The following is a 17,357-nucleotide window of genomic DNA, read 5'->3' as shown; positions in this document are numbered from 1 at the left end:
TCACCCTATCACTGTGGTAAGTTCTGCCCCCTTGGGAGACATTATTCAGAACAGAGAGGCTACAGGACGAGTCGCCAAATGGGCCATCGAGCTCGGGCCTCATGGTCTGAAGTACGTACCGCGCACTACCATTAAGTCTCAAGCTTTGGTGGATTTCATCAACGACTGGACAGAGCTATAGGCACCTGAAGAGAAGCCCGATAACACTTATTGGATTATTCACTTTGATGGGTCTAGACAGTTGGAAGGCTCGGGGGCTGGAGTTGTATTAACTTCCCCTCGAGGTGACAAATTTTGTTATGTGCTCCGGCTTATGTTTCCTTGTACTAACAATGCAGCTGAGTACGAGGCCCTGCTCCATGGTCTCCGGATGGCCAAAGAGATGAACTTGAGCCGGGTAAGATGCTTAGGAGACTCAGACCTTGTGGCTCAACAGGTGTCAGGCAAGTGGGATTCTAAAGATCCCCTCATGGCGGCTTACCGTCGTGAAGTCGATGTTGTGGCTGGACATTTCAAGGGTTACGTAGTGGAACACATTGATCGAAGGAAGAATGAGGCGGCTGATGCCTTAAGCCGGCTGGGGTCTCAGCGTAAGCTAGTGCCGCCTAACACCTTTCTTGATGTTTTGCATAATCCTTCTATTAAGTTACCTACAGAGGAAGATCTGGCAATACCAGACCCGGAGGCACAGCTGGTGGCGGCTCTCCACATTATCCCGGATTGGACAGTGCCTTATTTGGCTTACATGACCCGGGGAGAGTTGCCTGAAGATGAGACCTTGGCAAGACAAATCGCCCGGCGGTCCAAGTCCATGACAATTGTCAATGGCGAGTTACATCATTACAGCGTCACTGGAGCGATTCAACGTTGCGTGTCACCTACAGAGGGTCAGGAGATCCTTCGTGAGATTCATGAAGGCGATTGTGGTCATCACGCCGGCTCAAAATCTCTTGTGGCCAAAGCTTTCCGTCATAGGTTTTATTGGCTGACGGCTCATGCTGATGCGGAAGACCTGGTCAGTAAATGTGACGGATGTCAGAAATTCTCACGACGAGCCCATGTGCCGGCTCAAGAATTGAGGATGATTCCAATTACCTGGCCATTTGCAGTCTGGGGGCTTGATATGGTCGGGCCTTTCAAAAGGTCTAAGGATAAAAAGACTCACCTCTTGGTGGCGGTTGAAAAGTTCACAAAGTGGGTGGAGGCGGAGCCAGTTAGTAAGTGTGATGCAGCCACGGCGGTCCAGTTTATGAAAAAGGTGATTTTTCGCTTTGGTTTTCCACACAGCATCATAACTGATAATGGCACTAACCTTTCCAAAGGAGCTATGGAAGAGTTCTGTCAACGAGAGCATATCCGGCTTGACGTTTCAGCTGTGGCTCACCCTCAATCTAATGGTCAAGCAGAACGAGCTAATCAAGAAATCTTGAGGGGTATCAAGCCCCGGCTCTTGGTCCCCTTGCAGCAGATGCCGAGTTGTTGGGTGGAGGAGTTACCTTCTGTACTCTGGAGCATCAATACTACACCTAACAGATCTACGGGTTACACGCCTTTCTTTATGGTGTATGGAGTAGAGGCGGTCCTGCCAAGTGACATCCGTCATGACTCACCCCGTGTGGCGGCTTATGTTGAGGAAGACAACGAAAAAGCTCGGCAAGACGCACTTGACCTGTTGGATGAAGAGCGAGACTTGGTAATAGCCCGCTCGGCGATTTACCAGCAAGACCTGTGCCGCTACCACAGCCGCCGGGTTAAGTCCAGAACCTTTCAAGAAGGCGACTTAGTGCTCCGACTCATCCAGGATCAATCTGACATGCACAAGCTATCCCCTCCTTGGGAAGGACCCTTTGTGGTCAGCAAGAATCTGAACAACAGATCATACTACCTTATCGACGTTCGGGAACACAAAGACTCACGTAAGTCGGAGGAGGAGACCCGTCGGCCATGGAATATCGCTCATCTTCGGCCTTATTATACTTGAGTCATCGGCTCTAATGTGTATATACTTATACTATGTATATTACATAAAGCAATAAAGCAGGACCTCTGTCCTTTTTTCCACTCCCAAAAAAGGTTTATGTGTTTTCTTTGTCAGGTGGTGGAGATAACCAAGGAGAAGCGGATCATATCTGAATCCAGCTTTCCTTTGGTCCGGTTTATGATCATATCTGAATCTAGCCGTGATCACTTGGGGGCTTCCTGTTCAAACATAGGTCGTATTCGAACCAAAGAGAACATAGTTGTCGATACCCACTTGATCGGCATACTGCCAAACCCACTTGGGGGCTTCTTGATCATATTTGAATCATAGCTTAACCCCTTTTGGGTCTGACGTGGATCGTATTTGAATCAGCGTCATTAAACAACTCTTATGTTCACTTGGGGGCTTCCTGTTCAAACATAGGTCGTATTCGAACCAAAGAGAACATAGCTGTCGATACCCACTTGATTGGCATCGCCACAGCCACTGGGGGCTAACAGATCGTATCCGAATCTTAGCTCAAACCCCTTTGGAACGGTTCACTGAACGTATTTGAATCAGAAACCCTTGAATTTTGTTCATCATATTTTACAAGTGTCAACATTGGATATCTTGTGACCCTCTTGAAAATACAATGGAATACATTACAATCCTCCAGGATTAATATTGGTTACATCAGGTTGTTAAGTACCAGGTGAACTTGTATGTGCCAATTTTCAGGAGTTAAACTTACCCTCGGGGGTTGGTTTATATAAGCCGGAAAAGCAGCCGTAAGCATCACAGGGCAATGCAAGGTATTTCTGCAAAGGACATAACAGATTCATATAAACTACAAAGTGCATAGTGACGGTGGCTTATGCAAGTATTAAGGGCCATAAGCATGCGCAAAGGCATAGCAAAACTCAAGGTATTTTTTACTCTGTTACAAGACTCCCCGAGTCTGAATGATGCGGCATTGTTTTTCTACAATGACATAAGCAGGTGGCGCCTGACAATCTACTCTTGGGGTTGATTTGAAGCCTCCGGGTTATCCTTCTCCGTCTCTCCACCGGCTGCTTTGTCCTGGAAGGATGATGAGGCCCAGTCAATGCCACTCAAGGCCTCAAACTCAGCTTCATCATCTATTAAACCGGTTGGGTCGACTTCAGGAGCAAAGGTGTGCTTACGGGTTGGAGGGATCAAGCTGACATCGTCATAATGCGGCGTGGGGATTCTCTGATTCTCCTTGTCATAACCCGGCTGACACTTGGTGAGGTCAGTGTCGTTCCCAATAAGAGTAGCCACTGGACGTATATCCTTCACACAGGCGGTGAAATCCTTATCATTAAACACGGTGCCATCTTCCTTTAAACTTGGATACCCAAGAGCAATATCAGCGGGGTCTAGTTCTGGAAGCCACGCCTTGGCCCAGCTCAATGCGGCTATAGCTCCGGCTCTTGCAAATGCTCGTCTTAACTCTTGGATTCGCTGAGGTAGCACAGCAAGCCGCTTCAGCACATCTTGCAGGAGATAGGGAACATCATTTGATAAAGCCACAACGGCCAGAGCACGTTGTGACCCGGTGTAGAGCTGTTCCACCAGAGTATAAACCGCCTTCAGCTTGATCACCATGTTCTGCTTGAGATTTGTGCTCCTGGGGCCTGCGTTATTAAGCATAAGGTGAGTCAGAGGAAACAACTGAAATGGTCATTTAAGGTTTGAGTAAGTCACTCACCAAAGATTGATGAGACCATTCGAGATATCTGGCGCTTTAAGTCGGACAGTTCGGCCGTTGCTTCCGCAAGCGATGCCTCTGCTGTCTCGGCCCGGGTCACCAGTGCGGCCTTTTCATCAGCCCAAATTTTCTTCTCCGATTCAAAATTTTTCTTCAGCTTCTCTTGTTCAGAGACGCTGAATTCAAATTTGGAGTTAGCCTTTTGAGTTTCAATCTCCTGGGTTGCCACGCGGTTCCTCAGGTCAACAATCTCCGATTCAAATTGACTTATGATGGCCTGCATTGCACCGGATAGTAGTCAAGATTACGGTAAATAATATTAGGTCCCAAGCACTTTGCAAGCAAAGGTACTTGACACTTGGGGGCTAATGTATACTGAAGAACTTTCAATTACTACTCCAGCTCATGGAAATTAAGTCCCAAGCACTTTGCAAGCAAAGATGTTTGGCACTTGGGGGCTAATGTGTATCGCAAGTGCTACAACCAGGGTTAAATGTCTTTTTCCTAAGCCGGATAAGCAGTGCTAGGCAATTTTCTAAAGTCTACAGCATATTTACTTATAAGCAATAGACTTGGGGGCTGTACAGTAAGTATGGTTAAAGAAAGCTAGCATAAGTCATACCTCAGATTTTTGCTGTATCTGCTTCACCATGTCAATTTCCAGGTCACGGCTGCTATGTACTTGATTGATATAGCCGGAGACGATCTCTCCAATACTCAAATGAGTATTGTCAGTGACGTCCAGCTTGGCCTTTCGGCGTTCTACCAATTCCTCTTTAGAACACTTGGCAAGTACAGTTGGCTGTGCCGGCTCAACAAACTGAGTCTTGAGAATCTCAACTTCCGGATCATTTGCCTTGGCGGGGCTAGGAGCCTCCAGGTTACCAGAATCATTGAGGGTTTGCTCAGTAGGCGGGTCAGAGGAAGATGTAGGAACATCATGAGATGGTTGAGGCGGCGGCTCGTGAGCAGAGGCGTTAGGAGCAGCTGTGCCCAGCTATGGTTCAATCACAACCGGCTCTTGGGGTGGCTTATTCTTTTTTGCCTTTTTGTTGGGCTTTACTTGCACACTGTGGAAAAGGTAGACAGGTTAAATGCAAAAAATATGAGTAAAATAAGGCATAAGGTACAACAAGTTCATATTACCCGGGAGCAGTTTTGAAGGCTGGCATGTTGGACTGCATAGACTCACAGGAGGAAGGTGAAATATCCTGATAGTTGGAGTCAGAAGAATTGAGAGGCTGACGAATGAAACCCACCAAAGGAAAAAGAAGGCGTAAATCGGAGATAACCTCAGCCTGGCGTTTCCTGGTCACATCAGGTAAGCCGGAGGAGAGTTTCGCGTCTTTGCTGGTCCGGGTCTGCCTCCAGCTCTCATAAATCTGTCGCTTCAAAAGAAATTGAGGGTCTTGGTAAGCTAAAGGATGTGAAAATCTTACTTTCCGGGTCACTCTTCGGATTTTCAACCTCGGTAAAGGCTCTGAGTCGGAGGAGATTATAGTTACCTCTTCAATAGCTTGGCTGTTGCCTGTATCCTCCTGAAAGGAATTAATGTCAATAACATGATGATAAAAGAGTCAGAGGAATTAGGAGTTACCTCTTCTTCATCATCCTCAGTATCATCCAGTTTCATCATATCTGAGGCGCTGGGTTTCCTCTTTCTTGAAGTTCCAGTCTTAGCGGTTCTTCTTTCAGCTCTTTTCGCTGCTCTGGCTTGTTTGGCAGCCTCATGATCATACTTGACCTTCCAGAAGTCGCTATTTACCTATGAATAAGGATAAAGGGTTATGAGTAAAGGTAAGGTATAACATAATAAAGATAATTGTGGAGGATAATAACTCACTGCAGGGGCCGGGTTCTTCTTGCAGAAAGGAAGTAAGCCAAAGGCATTACTAGTCACCGTGCCCTCTTTCAGCAAAGACTGGGTTGTAGCTTCCACCGCATCATCTGGTAAGTCGTCAGGACTATGACGCAGTGGGTCATCCTTTTCGCCTGAGTAAGTACACATTAAGCCGGGGCGGCGGCTTAATGGAATCACTCGCCAAGCAACCCAGACTCGGACCAGGTCGATGCCATCTAAACCATTCCCCAAAAGAGCTTTGATTTTCCTAATAGTGGGGGTGAGTGACAGACGATCAATAGCAACCAACTTGTCCGGCAGCGGGTGGTTGGATTCAAGGCGCAAGGCGCGAAAGCCGGGCAGCGGGTTTTCACCAGCCGGAGAAGTGTCCTGGAAGTAGAACCACGTTTGGTTCCAATCCTTGGGATGACTCGGCAGTTCAGCATAAGGGAAAAGGCAGTCTCTCCATCGCTGAATCGAGATGCCACCAAGTTCTAGACTGGGTCCGTTAGCGCGCTCATTCTGCCGGTTCAAATAGAACAACTCCCTGAACAAAAGTAGGCTGGGTTCTTCTCCAAGGTAGACCTCACAGAAAACTTGGAAGTTGCAGATATTTGACACGGAATTGGGCCCGATATCTTGAGGTCTTAAGTCAAAGAAATGCAGAACGTCTCTAAAGAATTTTGAACCGGGAGGAGCAAATCCCCGGCTCATGTGATCGGTAAAAATGATCACCTCCCCTTCCTTGGGTTGAGGTTTCTCTTCAGACGGTTCAGGAGCACGATAAGACATGACATCCTTCTTGGGCAGATGGCCAGACTTTACAAACTCGGACCTGTAACAATGGATGGGACCCAGTTGCAGGTAACCGGAGGTTTAACAGCTTTGGGTGCCATTGGGTAAATTGAAGCCTACAACAAGATAAAGGAAATTTTTCCGGTTTATTATAACCCGGAGAATAAACATTGTTGGGTTATTTAAGATGGCGGCTTAAGAAGGGGCCTAATGACATGCAGGTAACTATGTGATGATGTTTAACAGCTACATGTATTAAAGATGATTAAGGTTTTCTTAAGTCGCCAGAGGCAAGCGGTGCTGACAGCCGGTATTATCTTAAACCGGCTACGCGGACTACTATGGCTGAAACAGAGTCAACAGACGCGGTTTTTTGGCTAAGTGTGGAACAAACAGGTTTCACAAGTTGCAATCATTATTTTGGATCAAACGATGCTCTGGAAAGGAAAATATTTCTAGATCTAAAACAGTACAGAAAAGTTCATATACTCGCGGGAGGCTTCCAAAACAAGGGAAATGAGATCTGTTCTCATACAGGATAAGCACAAACATTTTCCGCAGCAGTTCTAAGTTGTTTTTTATAATCTAAACAAGGCATTGGAGGTGAGAGCTAATGGAGGTTTGCGTCGGGCGGCGATGAACGACGACGAACTCAAGACAGTTTCAATGCAGATCTGGGAAGGGGGAAAAGAGGAACTCACAGATGCGGAAGAACTGCGGAGGGTCGCCGTCGTTTTTTGGTCAAGATCAGGGTGATGCGGCGGCCTGAGTCGGTGAAGACAAGGGGGTCGACGGCGGCGGCGGTGGCGGAGCCTGAGCAGCAAAGAAGGAGGTGCGAGGAGGAAGATGACTGAAGGAAATGAAAAAGACCTAGGTTGCATCTATTTATAAGGAGGGGCCGACCAAGACGGCGCGAGAAACGAGGAGACGGAATATCATTTTACAACAACCCCGATGCCTCGATTTTCAGGATGGTCAGTAAAGGCAAAGATCCGTTAGAGGATATGGCGAAATAAAATATGAGTTTTATTGAAGATGACGTCGCGGAGATTTAACCCGGATCCAGATGATGACGTCACGGCGGGTTAAAGTTTCCGTACAAAACAGAAGACTGAAGGCCAGTTCATAAGGTTTTTAAAGATTGACATGAACCGGTTCAAATCAATCTGGGGCCTAATGTTGGGGATATAACTATTTATGTAAGCCACCCAGGAGGGGTCGGGTTACACAAAGAGAAGCCCATCTGAACCCCAAGACCAAGACGTGAAGATGGCGGTTCAGTAAAGGGTCTAAAGGCCCACAGGCGATTTATGGCCCATGGTGATAAACCGCCATGAGGGCGTGACTTGTATTGTAAGGTAGAAGTAACTAGTCACCGAGCCGGACACTGTTTATGAGCCGGCCGGGACTCTGTAAGCCGTAGGGCGTCGACCCGTGTATATAAGGGGGCGGCCGGCTGGCGGCTTAGGGTAAGAGACAACAAATCGAGAACCGGGCATAGCGTGTCTCGCTCCCTGGTCATCGAAACCTCAAGCAATTCCAACCCAACTAGATGTAGGCCTTCCTTCACCGAAAGGGGCTGAACTAGTATAAACCTCGCGTGTCCTTTGTCCCGATTAACCCCTTCAAGCTTCCTAGCTGCGATGGCTCCACGATTAAGTCCTTGCAAGAGGACATCTGCCGTGACAATTCCATGACAAGTTTCTTCATCCATAACATAACCCTCAGGCACAACAGGCAATTCATATCTAGGGGGAGAATCTTCATCATCACTTTCATCAATATTATCAGTTTCAATAATTTCATTCTTTCTAGCCTTAGCAAGTTGTTCATCAATAAATTCACCAAGTGGCACAGTAGTATCAAGCATAGAAGTAGTTTCATCATAAGTATAAAGCATAGCAGAAGTGGCATCATCAATAACATGCGACATATCGGAATTAATAGCAGAAGCAGGTTTAGGTGTCGCAAGCTTACTCAAAACAGAAGGTCAATCAAGTGCAGAGTTAGATGGCAGTTCCTTACCTCCCCTCGTAGTTGAGGAAAAAATCTTGGTTCTTTGATCTTTCAAGTTCTTCATAATGATAAGCAAATATAAATCCCAAGTGACTCAAAGAATAGAGCTATGCTCCCCGGCAACGGCGCCAGAAAATGTTCTTGATAACCCACAAGTATAGGGGATTGCAACAGTTTTCGAGGGTAGAGTATTAAACCCAAATTTATTGATTCGACACAAGGGGAGCCAAAGAATATTCTCAAGTATTAGCAGCTGAGTTGTTAATTCAACCACACCTGGAAACTTAATATCTACAGCAAGGTATTTAGTAGCAAAGTAATATGATACTAGTGGTAATGGTGGAAAAAAGTAACGGTAGCAAAAGTAATTTTTTTGGGTTTTGTAGTGATTGTAACAGTAGCAACGGAAAAGTAAATAAGCGAAGAACAATATATGAAAAGCTCGTGGGCATTGGATCGGTGATGGAGAATTATGCCGGATGCGATCGATCATGTAAAATTCATAACATAGGGTGACACAGAACTAGCTCCAGTTCATCAATGTAATGTAGGCATGTATTCTGAATATAGTCATACGTGCTTATGGAAAGGAACTTGCATGACATCTTTTGTCCTACCCTCCCGTGGCAATGGGGTCCTATTGGAAACTAAGGGATGTTAAGGTCTCCTTTTAATATAATACCGGACCAAAGCATTAACACATAGTGAATACATGAACTCCTCAAACTACGGTCATCACCGGTAAGTATCACGATTATTGTCACTTCGGGGTTAACGGATCATAACACATAATAGGTGACTATAGACTTGCAAGATAGGATCAAGAACTCTCATATATTGATGAAAACATAATAGGTTCATATATGGAATCATGGCACTCGGGCCCTAGTGACAAGCATAAGCACAGCAAAGTCATAGCAACATCAATCTCAGAACATAGTGGATACTAGGGATCAAACCCTAACAAAACTAACTTGATTACATGATAAATCTCATCCAACCCATCACCGTCCAGTAAGCCTATGATGGAATTACTCACGCACGGCGGTGAGCATCATGAAATTGGTGATGGAGGAAGGTTGATGATGACGATGGCGACGGATTCCCCTCTCCGAAGCCCTGAACGGACTCCAGATCAGCCCTCCCGAGAGAGTTTAGGGCTTGGCGGCGGCTCCGTATCGTAAAATGCGATGAATCCTTATCTCTGGTTTTTTTATCCCCGAAAGTGAATATATGGAGTCAAGGTGGACGTCGGTGGAGCATTAGGGGGCCCACGAGGCAAGGGGCGCGCCCAGGGGGGTAGGGCGCGCCCCCACCCTCATGGACAGGGTGTGGGCCCCCTGACGTGGATCTTTCTTCCAGTATTTTTTATATATTCCAAAAATAATCTCCGTTGATTTTCAGGTCATTCCGAGAACTTTTATTTGTGCACAAAAATAACACCATGGCAATTCTGCTGAAAACAACGTCAGTCCGGATTAGTTCCATTCAAATCATGCAAGTTAGAGTCCAGAACAAGGGCAAAAGTGTTTGGAAAAGTAGATACGACGGAGACATATGATAATCCCCAAGTGCAAGGAATCATTGTAGCAATTTCCAAAGGTGGAAGTGATAAGTATGGAGTGTCGAACCCACAAGGAGCTAAAAGTAAGATCAATATTCTCTCAAGCCCTATCTGCCACTGATACGACTCTACGTACACCGAACGTTTGCTTCCAACTAGCAACGAGAAATAAAACTAGGTTGTGGGTATGAAGAGGATAACTTTGTATGATATCGGAGAGCTAAAATATAAAAGTAGGTGCTGTTATCATGAAGTTAGAATATATTACTAAATATTATAAATAGCGAGTGTGGAATAATGGTGGATCAGTGTGCGGAATTGTCCTAGGCAATCGTTAACAAGACCGGTAATCACTATTGCAGTTTCATATGAGGGAGAGGCATAAGCTAACATACTTTCTCTACTTGGATCATATGCACTTATGATTGGAACTCTAGCAAGCATCTGCAACTACTAAAGATCATTAAGGTAAAACCCAACCATAGCATTGAAGCATCAAGTCCTCTTTATTCCCATACGCAACAACCCCCTTACTCGGGTTTGTGTTTCAGTCACTCACCAACCCACTATAAGCGAATCATGAACGTATTGCAACACCCTACAGCGGGGATCCCTCACGCTTGCGCGACACGGAGGGCACCATAGGACAGCACCAAAGTAAAACATACAACTCATACAAATCTAGATCATTAATCAACTCAGAGACAAAGGATAACTACTCAAAACATCATAAGATGGCAACACATCATTGGATCATAATATGTGGCATAAAGCACCATGTTCAAGTAGGGATTACAGTGGGGTGCGGGAGAGTGGACCGCGTAAAATAGATGATGATGGTGATGTTGATGAAGACGATCACCATGGCGATGATTCCCCTCCCGATGGCACTCCGGTGCCACCAAGAGAGAGGAGAGGTTCTCCCCCTTGTGCTTCCTCCTCCATGGCTTCCCCCCTAGATGGGGAGAGGTTCTCCCTCCGGTCCTTGGCCTTCATGGCGATGATGGCCCCTCCGGGATCCTCCTCCATGGCCTCCGGTGATGATGGCCCCCTCCGGCAGGGTGCCAAAAAGGGCCTAGATTGGTTTTCGGTGGCTACTGAGGCTTCTGGCGGCGGAACTCCCGATCTAGGTTAATTTTCCGAGGTTTCTGTATTTATAGGAATTTTTGGCGTCAGTCTCACGTCAAGGAGGTGCCCGAGGCGTCCACGAGGCAGGGGCCCACGCCCAGGGGGGTGGGCGCGCCCCCACCCTCGCGGACAGCCCGGGACTCTTCGGGCCCAACTCTTTTACTCCGGGGTCTTCTTTTGGTCCATAAAAAATCATTAAAAATTGGCACATCAATTGGACTCCGTTTGATATTCCTTTTCTGTAAAACTCAAAAACAAGGAAAAACATAAACTGGCACTGGGCTCTAGGTTAATAGGTTAGTCCTAAAAACCATATAAAATAGCATATAAACATCCAAGGTTGATAATATAATAGCATGAATACTTCATAAATTATAGATACGTTGGAGACGTATCAACGTATCATAGACATCAAGCTCTTTTCTGGCGCCATTGCCAGGGAGGTTAGTGCTTGAAGGTATATCTTTAGATCTTGCAATCAGATCTTTTTGTTTCTTGTTTTATCAGTAGTTAAGTCTATAAAAGAAAACAACAAAAAATGGAATTGAGGGTACCTCATATGCTTCATCTTTTTAATGTATTTCATGAAAATAAGGATTCTGATAATTGTGCCAAAGTGTTAGAAGAAGAATGCATTAGAATGTTTAGCACTAATTCTTTGTATGATGAGTATGATTGCAATGTTGTTAGTATGAACTCTTTGAATATCCATGATACTAATAATAATTGCACTAGTCATGATGAAAATGTCTCTTATAAGCATGTCAATTTTTGTGGAGTGCATAGAGTTTGCAAGTACACACCAAATAGGGAAGATAGATTTTGCAAGAGGCACAAGTATTTAGAAACTAAATGGTTGCAAGATAGGCTAGATGTTTGTGCTAAAAATTTAAATTTTCTTAGCCATCCTTGTGAACTTTGCAATGAACATGGTCATTTAAATATCCAATGCAAATTGTTTCATGATCGAATCATGTCCAAAAATTGTGATGACTTGATTTCCCTTGCGCATCATAATGAACTTAGTTTGCTTCTGGGTTATGAAGAAATGAAATGTATAATTAAGGATATTCCAGAATTTTCCCCCGATAATGTTCTTGAGTTTGATCTAGAGGAAATTTATATGTATTGTGCGGTGAATTGCATTGAAAATCCTTATATTGCCAATTACATAAAGACAAGAAAACAAATAGAAGATGAAGAGAATACTGATGAAAGGGAAGAGACTTCCCAATATCCTCCTATTATTTCTTATGATGAATCAGGTAACGAGGAGGAGCCTTCTATTCAACCAATCTCATTAATAAGGAGCTCCAAAAAGAGGATTAAACCCACACATGATGTGGAGAAGAAAAAGAAAAGACGGAGAAGCAAAGGTAAAAAGGCATCCCTCTCAAATGATGTTGCTCCTACTACTCATTGTGATGATATTAGTTGCTATAATACTGGTGCTATCCATACTATTAATGATGAGAGTGATTATGCTTATGATATGAAAAGGCCCAAGCTTGAGAATTTATTTGCTGCAATTAATGTTTGTCCCAAGCTTGGGGATGATTTGTTTTATGAAGATGATATTTTTAACCTCCCAAGTTTTGATATGCAAATTTATTATGATGATAACATGCCTCCTATTTATGATGATTATATTGATGAAAGTGGGTTTGGAAGAGTGTCAACTTTAGGAAGTAATGATCCCACTATTTTGGAGGGTGTTGAATCTTATTGTGACAATTATGAAAGTGGATTTGGAGAGGTCAAGAATTTATTTAGTAATGATTCCACTACCTTGGAAGAGGTTTCAATCGATTATGATGAGAACAAAGTTGCTACTTATGATAATTATTGTGATGACACTTATGCTATAAAAAGTAGTGATGATTATATTTATAAAACTTGTCATGATTATGATTACCCTTTTTATGAACATTACTCTTTTAATGTGGAAACAATTTATAGTATTCGAGTTTCTTATGATATTCCCACTATTCCGAATGAGAAGAATTTTGCTTATGTGGAGAATAGTAAATTTTCTATGCTTGTAGATCATGAAAAGAATGCTTTATGTGATAGTTATATTGTTGAATTCATTCATGATGCTACTGAAAATTATTATGAGGGAGGAATATATGCTTGTGGGAGTTGCAATAATATCAAGTTTCCTCTCTATGTGCTTAAAATCCGGAAGTTATGGTTGTTTTACCTTCCTATGCAAGTTGATTCTTGTTCCCATAAGTTGTTTAATCACAAAATCCCTATGCATAGGAAGTGGTTTAGACTTAAATGTTCTAGTCATATTCTTCATGATGCTCTCTTTATGTTTCAATTCTTATCTTTTATGTGAGCATCATTGAAATCATCATGCCTAGCTAGGGGCGTTAAATGATAGCGCTTGTTGGGAGGCAAGCCAATTTTATTTTTGTTCCTTGCTTTTTGCTCCTATTTAGTAATAAATAATTCATCTAGCTTCTATTTAGATGTGGTTTTATGCTTTTAATTAGTGTTTGTGCCAAGTAGAACCTTTGGGAAGACTTGGGGGAAGTTTATGTGATCTTGCTATAAAAAACAGAAACTTTAACGCTCACGAGATTTGCTGCCATTTTTTTACTAGAGAGTGCGATTAGATTGATTATTTTTGCAGATGATTAATAGACAATTTACTCACGTCCACCAATTTATTTCATAATTTGTGGAGTTACATAAGTATTGGAAACCTACAGATTACTACAGACTGTTATGTTTTTGACAAATTCTGTTTTTCGTGTGTTGTTTGCTTATTTTGATGAATCTATGAGTAGTATCGGAGGGTATGAACCATAGAGAAGTTGGAATACAGTAGATATTACACCAACATGAATTTAGAATGATTTCACAACAGTACCTAAGTGGTGATTTATTTTCTTATACTAACGGAGCTTACAAGTTTTCTGTTAAGTTTTGTGTTGTGAAATTTTCAAGTTTTGGGTAAAGATTTGATGGACTATCAAATAAGGAGTGGCAAGAGCCTAAGATTGGGCATGCCCAAGGCACCCCAAGGTAATATTCAAGGACAACCAAAAGCCTAAGCTTGGGGATGCCCCGGAAGGCATCCCCTCTTTTGTCTTCGCTCATCGGTAACTTTGCTTGGAGCTATATTTTTATTCACCACATGATATGTGTTTTGCTTGGAGCGTCATTTTATTTTCTTTTGTTTTGCTTGCTGTTTGAATAAAATACCAAGATATGAAATTCTTAAATGTTAGAGAGTCTTCACATAGTTGCATAATTATTCGACTACTCATTGATATTCACTTATATCTTTCAGAGTAGTTTGTCATTTGCTCTAGTGCTTCACTTATATCCTTTGAGCACGGCGGTGGTTTTATTTTGAAGAAATAGATGAACTCTCGTGCTTCACTTATATTATTTTGAGATTCTTTAGAACAACATGGTAGTTTGCTTTGGTTATGAAACTAGTCCTAATATGATAGGCATCCAAGAGGGGTATAATAAAAACTTTCATATAAGTGCATTGAATACTATGAGAAGTTTGATACTTGATAATTGTTTTGAGATATGAAGATGGTAATATTAGAGTCATGCTAGTTGAGTAATTGTGAATTTGAGAAATACTTGTGTTGAGGTTTGCAAGTCCTGTAGCATGCACGTATGGTAATCGTTGTGTGACAAATTTGAAGCATGAGATGTTTCTTTGATTGCCTTCCTTATGAGTGGTGGTCGGGGACGAGCGTTGGTCTTTTCCTACCAATCCATCCCCCTAGGAGCATGCTCGTAGTGCTTAGTTTTTGATGACTTGTAGATTTTTGCGATAAGTATGTGAGTTCTTTATGACTAATGTTGAGTCCATGGATTATACACACTATCACCCTTCCATCATTGCTAGCCTCTTCGGTACCGTGCATTGCCCTTTCTCACCTCGAGAGTTGGTGCAAACTTCGCCGGTGCATCCAAACCCCGTGATATGATACGCTCTGTCACACATAAACCTCCTTATATCTTCCTCAAAACAGCCACCAACCTACCTATTATGGCATTTCCATGGCCATTCTGAGATATATTGCCATGCAACTTTCCACTGTTCCGTTCATCATGACACGCATCATCATTGTCATATTTCCTTACATGATCATGTAGTTGACATCGTATTTGTGGCAAGGCTACCATGCATAATTTATCATACATGTCACTCTTGATTCATTGCTCATCCCGGTACACCGCTGGAGGCATGCATATAGAGCCATATTTTGTTCTAGTATCGACTTGTAATCTTTGAGTTGTAAATAAATAAAAGTGTGATGATCATCATTAATAGAGCATTGTCCCAAAAAAATAAAAAGAAAGAAAGGAAAAATAAAAAAGGGAAAGGCCAAATAAAAAAGAAAAAAAGAAAGGCCAAATAAAAAAAGAAAAAAATATAAAATAAGAAGGGACAATGCTACTATCCTTTTTCCACACTTGTGCTTCAAAGTAGCACCATGATCTTCATGATAGAGAGTCTCTTGTTTTTTTCACTTTCATATACTATTGGGATTTTTTTATCATAGAACTTGGCTTTCATATTTCAACAATGGGCTTCCTCAAATGCCCTAGGTATTCGTGAGCAAGCAAGTTGTATGCACACCCACTTAGTTTCTTTTGTTGAGTTTTCATACATTTATAGCTCTAGTGCATCCGTTGCATGGCAATCCATACTCCTCGCATTGACATCAATTGATGGGCATCTCCATAGCCCGTTGATTAGCCGCGTCAATGTGAGACTTTCTCCTTTTTTTGTCTTCTCCACACAACCAAGGTCATTATATTCTATTCCATCCATAGTGCTATGTCCATGGCTCACGCTCATGTATTGCGTGAAAGTTGAAAAAAGTTTCAGATTACTAAAGTATGAAACAATTGCTTGGCTTGTCATCAGGGTTGTGCATGAGGAGAGCATTTTTGTGTGACGAAAATGAAGCATAACCAAACTATATGATTTTGTAGGGATAAGCTTTCTTTGGCCATGTTATTTTGAGAATACATAATTGCTTAGTTAGTATGCTTGAAGTATTATTATTTTTATGTCAATATTAAACTTTTGTCTTGAATCTTATGGATCTGAATATTCTTGCAACAATAAAGAGAATTACATGGATAAATATGTTAGGTAACATTCCACATCAAAAATTCTGTTTTTATCATTTACCTACTCAAGGACGAGCAAGAATTAAGCTTGGGGATGCTTGATACGTCTCCAACGTATCTATAATTTTTGATTGTTCCATGCTATTATATTATCAACCTTGGATGTTTTATATGCATTTATTTGCTATTTTATATGATTTTTGGGACTAACCTATTAACCTAGAGCCCAGTGCCAGTTTCTGTTTTTCCTTGTTTTTGAGTATCGCAGAAAAGGAAAACCAAACGGAGTCCAATTGACTTGAAGTTTCACGAAGATCATTTTTGGACCAGAAGAAGCCCACGGAGTACCGGAGATGGGCCAGAAGAGTCCTGAGGCCACCACGAGGGTGGGGGGCATGCCCCTACCTCATGGCCGCCTCGGGGACCCCCCTGACTTGTTCCCGACTCCAACACTTCTTATATAACCCCAAACTTCCAGAAAGAAACCTAGATCGGGAGTTCCGCTGCCGCAAGCCTCTGTAGCCACCGAAAACCAATCTAGACCCGTTCCGGCACCCTGCCGGAGGGGGGAATCCCTCTTCGGTGGCCATCTTCATCATCCCGACGCTCTCCATGACGAGGAGGGAGTAGTTCACCCTCGGGGCTGAGGGTATGTACCATTAGCTATGTGTTTGATCTCTCTCTCGTGTTCTTGATTCGAAACGATCTTGATGTATCGCGAGCTTTGCTATTATAGTTGGATCTTATCATGTTTCTCCCCCTCTACTCTCTTGTAATGGATTGAGTTTTCCCTTTGAAGTTATCTTATCGGATTGAGTCTTTAAGGATTTGAGAACACTTGATGTATGTCTTGCATGTGCTTATCTGTGGTGACAATGGGATATCACGTGATCCACTTGATGTATGTTTTGGTGATCAACTTGCGGGTTCCGTGACCTCGTGAACTTATGCATAGGGGTTGGCACACGTTTTCGTCTTGACTCTCCGATAGAAACTTTGGGGCACTCTTTGAAGTTCTTTGTGTTGGTTGAATATATGAATATGAGATTGTGTGATGCATATCATATAATCATACCCGCGGATACTTGAGGTGACATTGGAGTATCTAGGTGACATTAGGGTTTTGTTTGATTTGTGTCTTAAGGTGTTATTCTAGTACGAACTCTATGATAGATTGAACGGAAAGAATAGCTTCGTG

At 42.9% G+C, this 17,357-nt stretch overlaps 2 protein-coding genes across 2 annotated transcripts; both read right to left on the bottom strand.

The window, feature by feature from the left end:
- Window positions 1–2,977: 2,977 nt before the first annotated feature.
- Window positions 2,978–4,362, bottom strand: LOC147983439 (uncharacterized). Its single transcript, XM_087539501.1, has 3 exons — window positions 4,318–4,362; window positions 3,696–3,972; window positions 2,978–3,621 (listed from the first exon to the last, which is right to left on the bottom strand). Exons 1-3 carry the CDS (start codon window positions 4,345–4,347, stop codon window positions 2,978–2,980), a joined length of 951 nt encoding a protein of 316 aa, XP_087395627.1. The 5' UTR covers window positions 4,348–4,362.
- Window positions 4,363–4,692: 330 nt separating this feature from the next.
- Window positions 4,693–6,327, bottom strand: LOC147983438 (uncharacterized). The gene is made up of 6 exons (XM_087540729.1): window positions 5,539–6,327; window positions 5,293–5,460; window positions 5,201–5,233; window positions 4,988–5,083; window positions 4,842–4,906; window positions 4,693–4,765 (listed from the first exon to the last, which is right to left on the bottom strand). Exons 1-6 carry the CDS (start codon window positions 6,325–6,327, stop codon window positions 4,693–4,695), a joined length of 1,224 nt encoding a protein of 407 aa, XP_087396855.1.
- Window positions 6,328–17,357: the final 11,030 nt, after the last annotated feature.

The sequence above is a fragment of the Triticum urartu genome, chromosome 2A, assembly GCF_056163025.1.
Source record: "Triticum urartu cultivar PI428250 chromosome 2A, HENAU_Tu73, whole genome shotgun sequence".
Taxonomy (NCBI): Eukaryota; Viridiplantae; Streptophyta; class Magnoliopsida; order Poales; family Poaceae; genus Triticum; species Triticum urartu.
This window is presented reverse-complemented; position numbering and strand designations above follow the sequence as displayed.

Coding starts and splice junctions, on each gene's coding strand:
- LOC147983438 (XM_087540729.1), bottom strand. CDS start 6,327: ATGTCTTATCGTGCTCCTGAACCGTCTGAAGAGAAACCTCAACCCAAG. Junction 4,907..4,987: donor CCAGGAAACGCCAGGCTGAG/GTTATCTCCGAT, acceptor TCCAACTATCAG/GATATTTCACCTTCCTCCTG. Junction 4,766..4,841: donor GCCTTCAAAACTGCTCCCGG/GTAATATGAACT, acceptor CCTTTTCCACAG/TGTGCAAGTAAAGCCCAACA.
- LOC147983439 (XM_087539501.1), bottom strand. CDS start 4,347: ATGGTGAAGCAGATACAGCAAAAATCTGAG. Junction 3,973..4,317: donor AGATACAGCAAAAATCTGAG/GTATGACTTATG, acceptor GGTGCAATGCAG/GCCATCATAAGTCAATTTGA. Junction 3,622..3,695: donor AATGGTCTCATCAATCTTTG/GTGAGTGACTTA, acceptor TTAATAACGCAG/GCCCCAGGAGCACAAATCTC.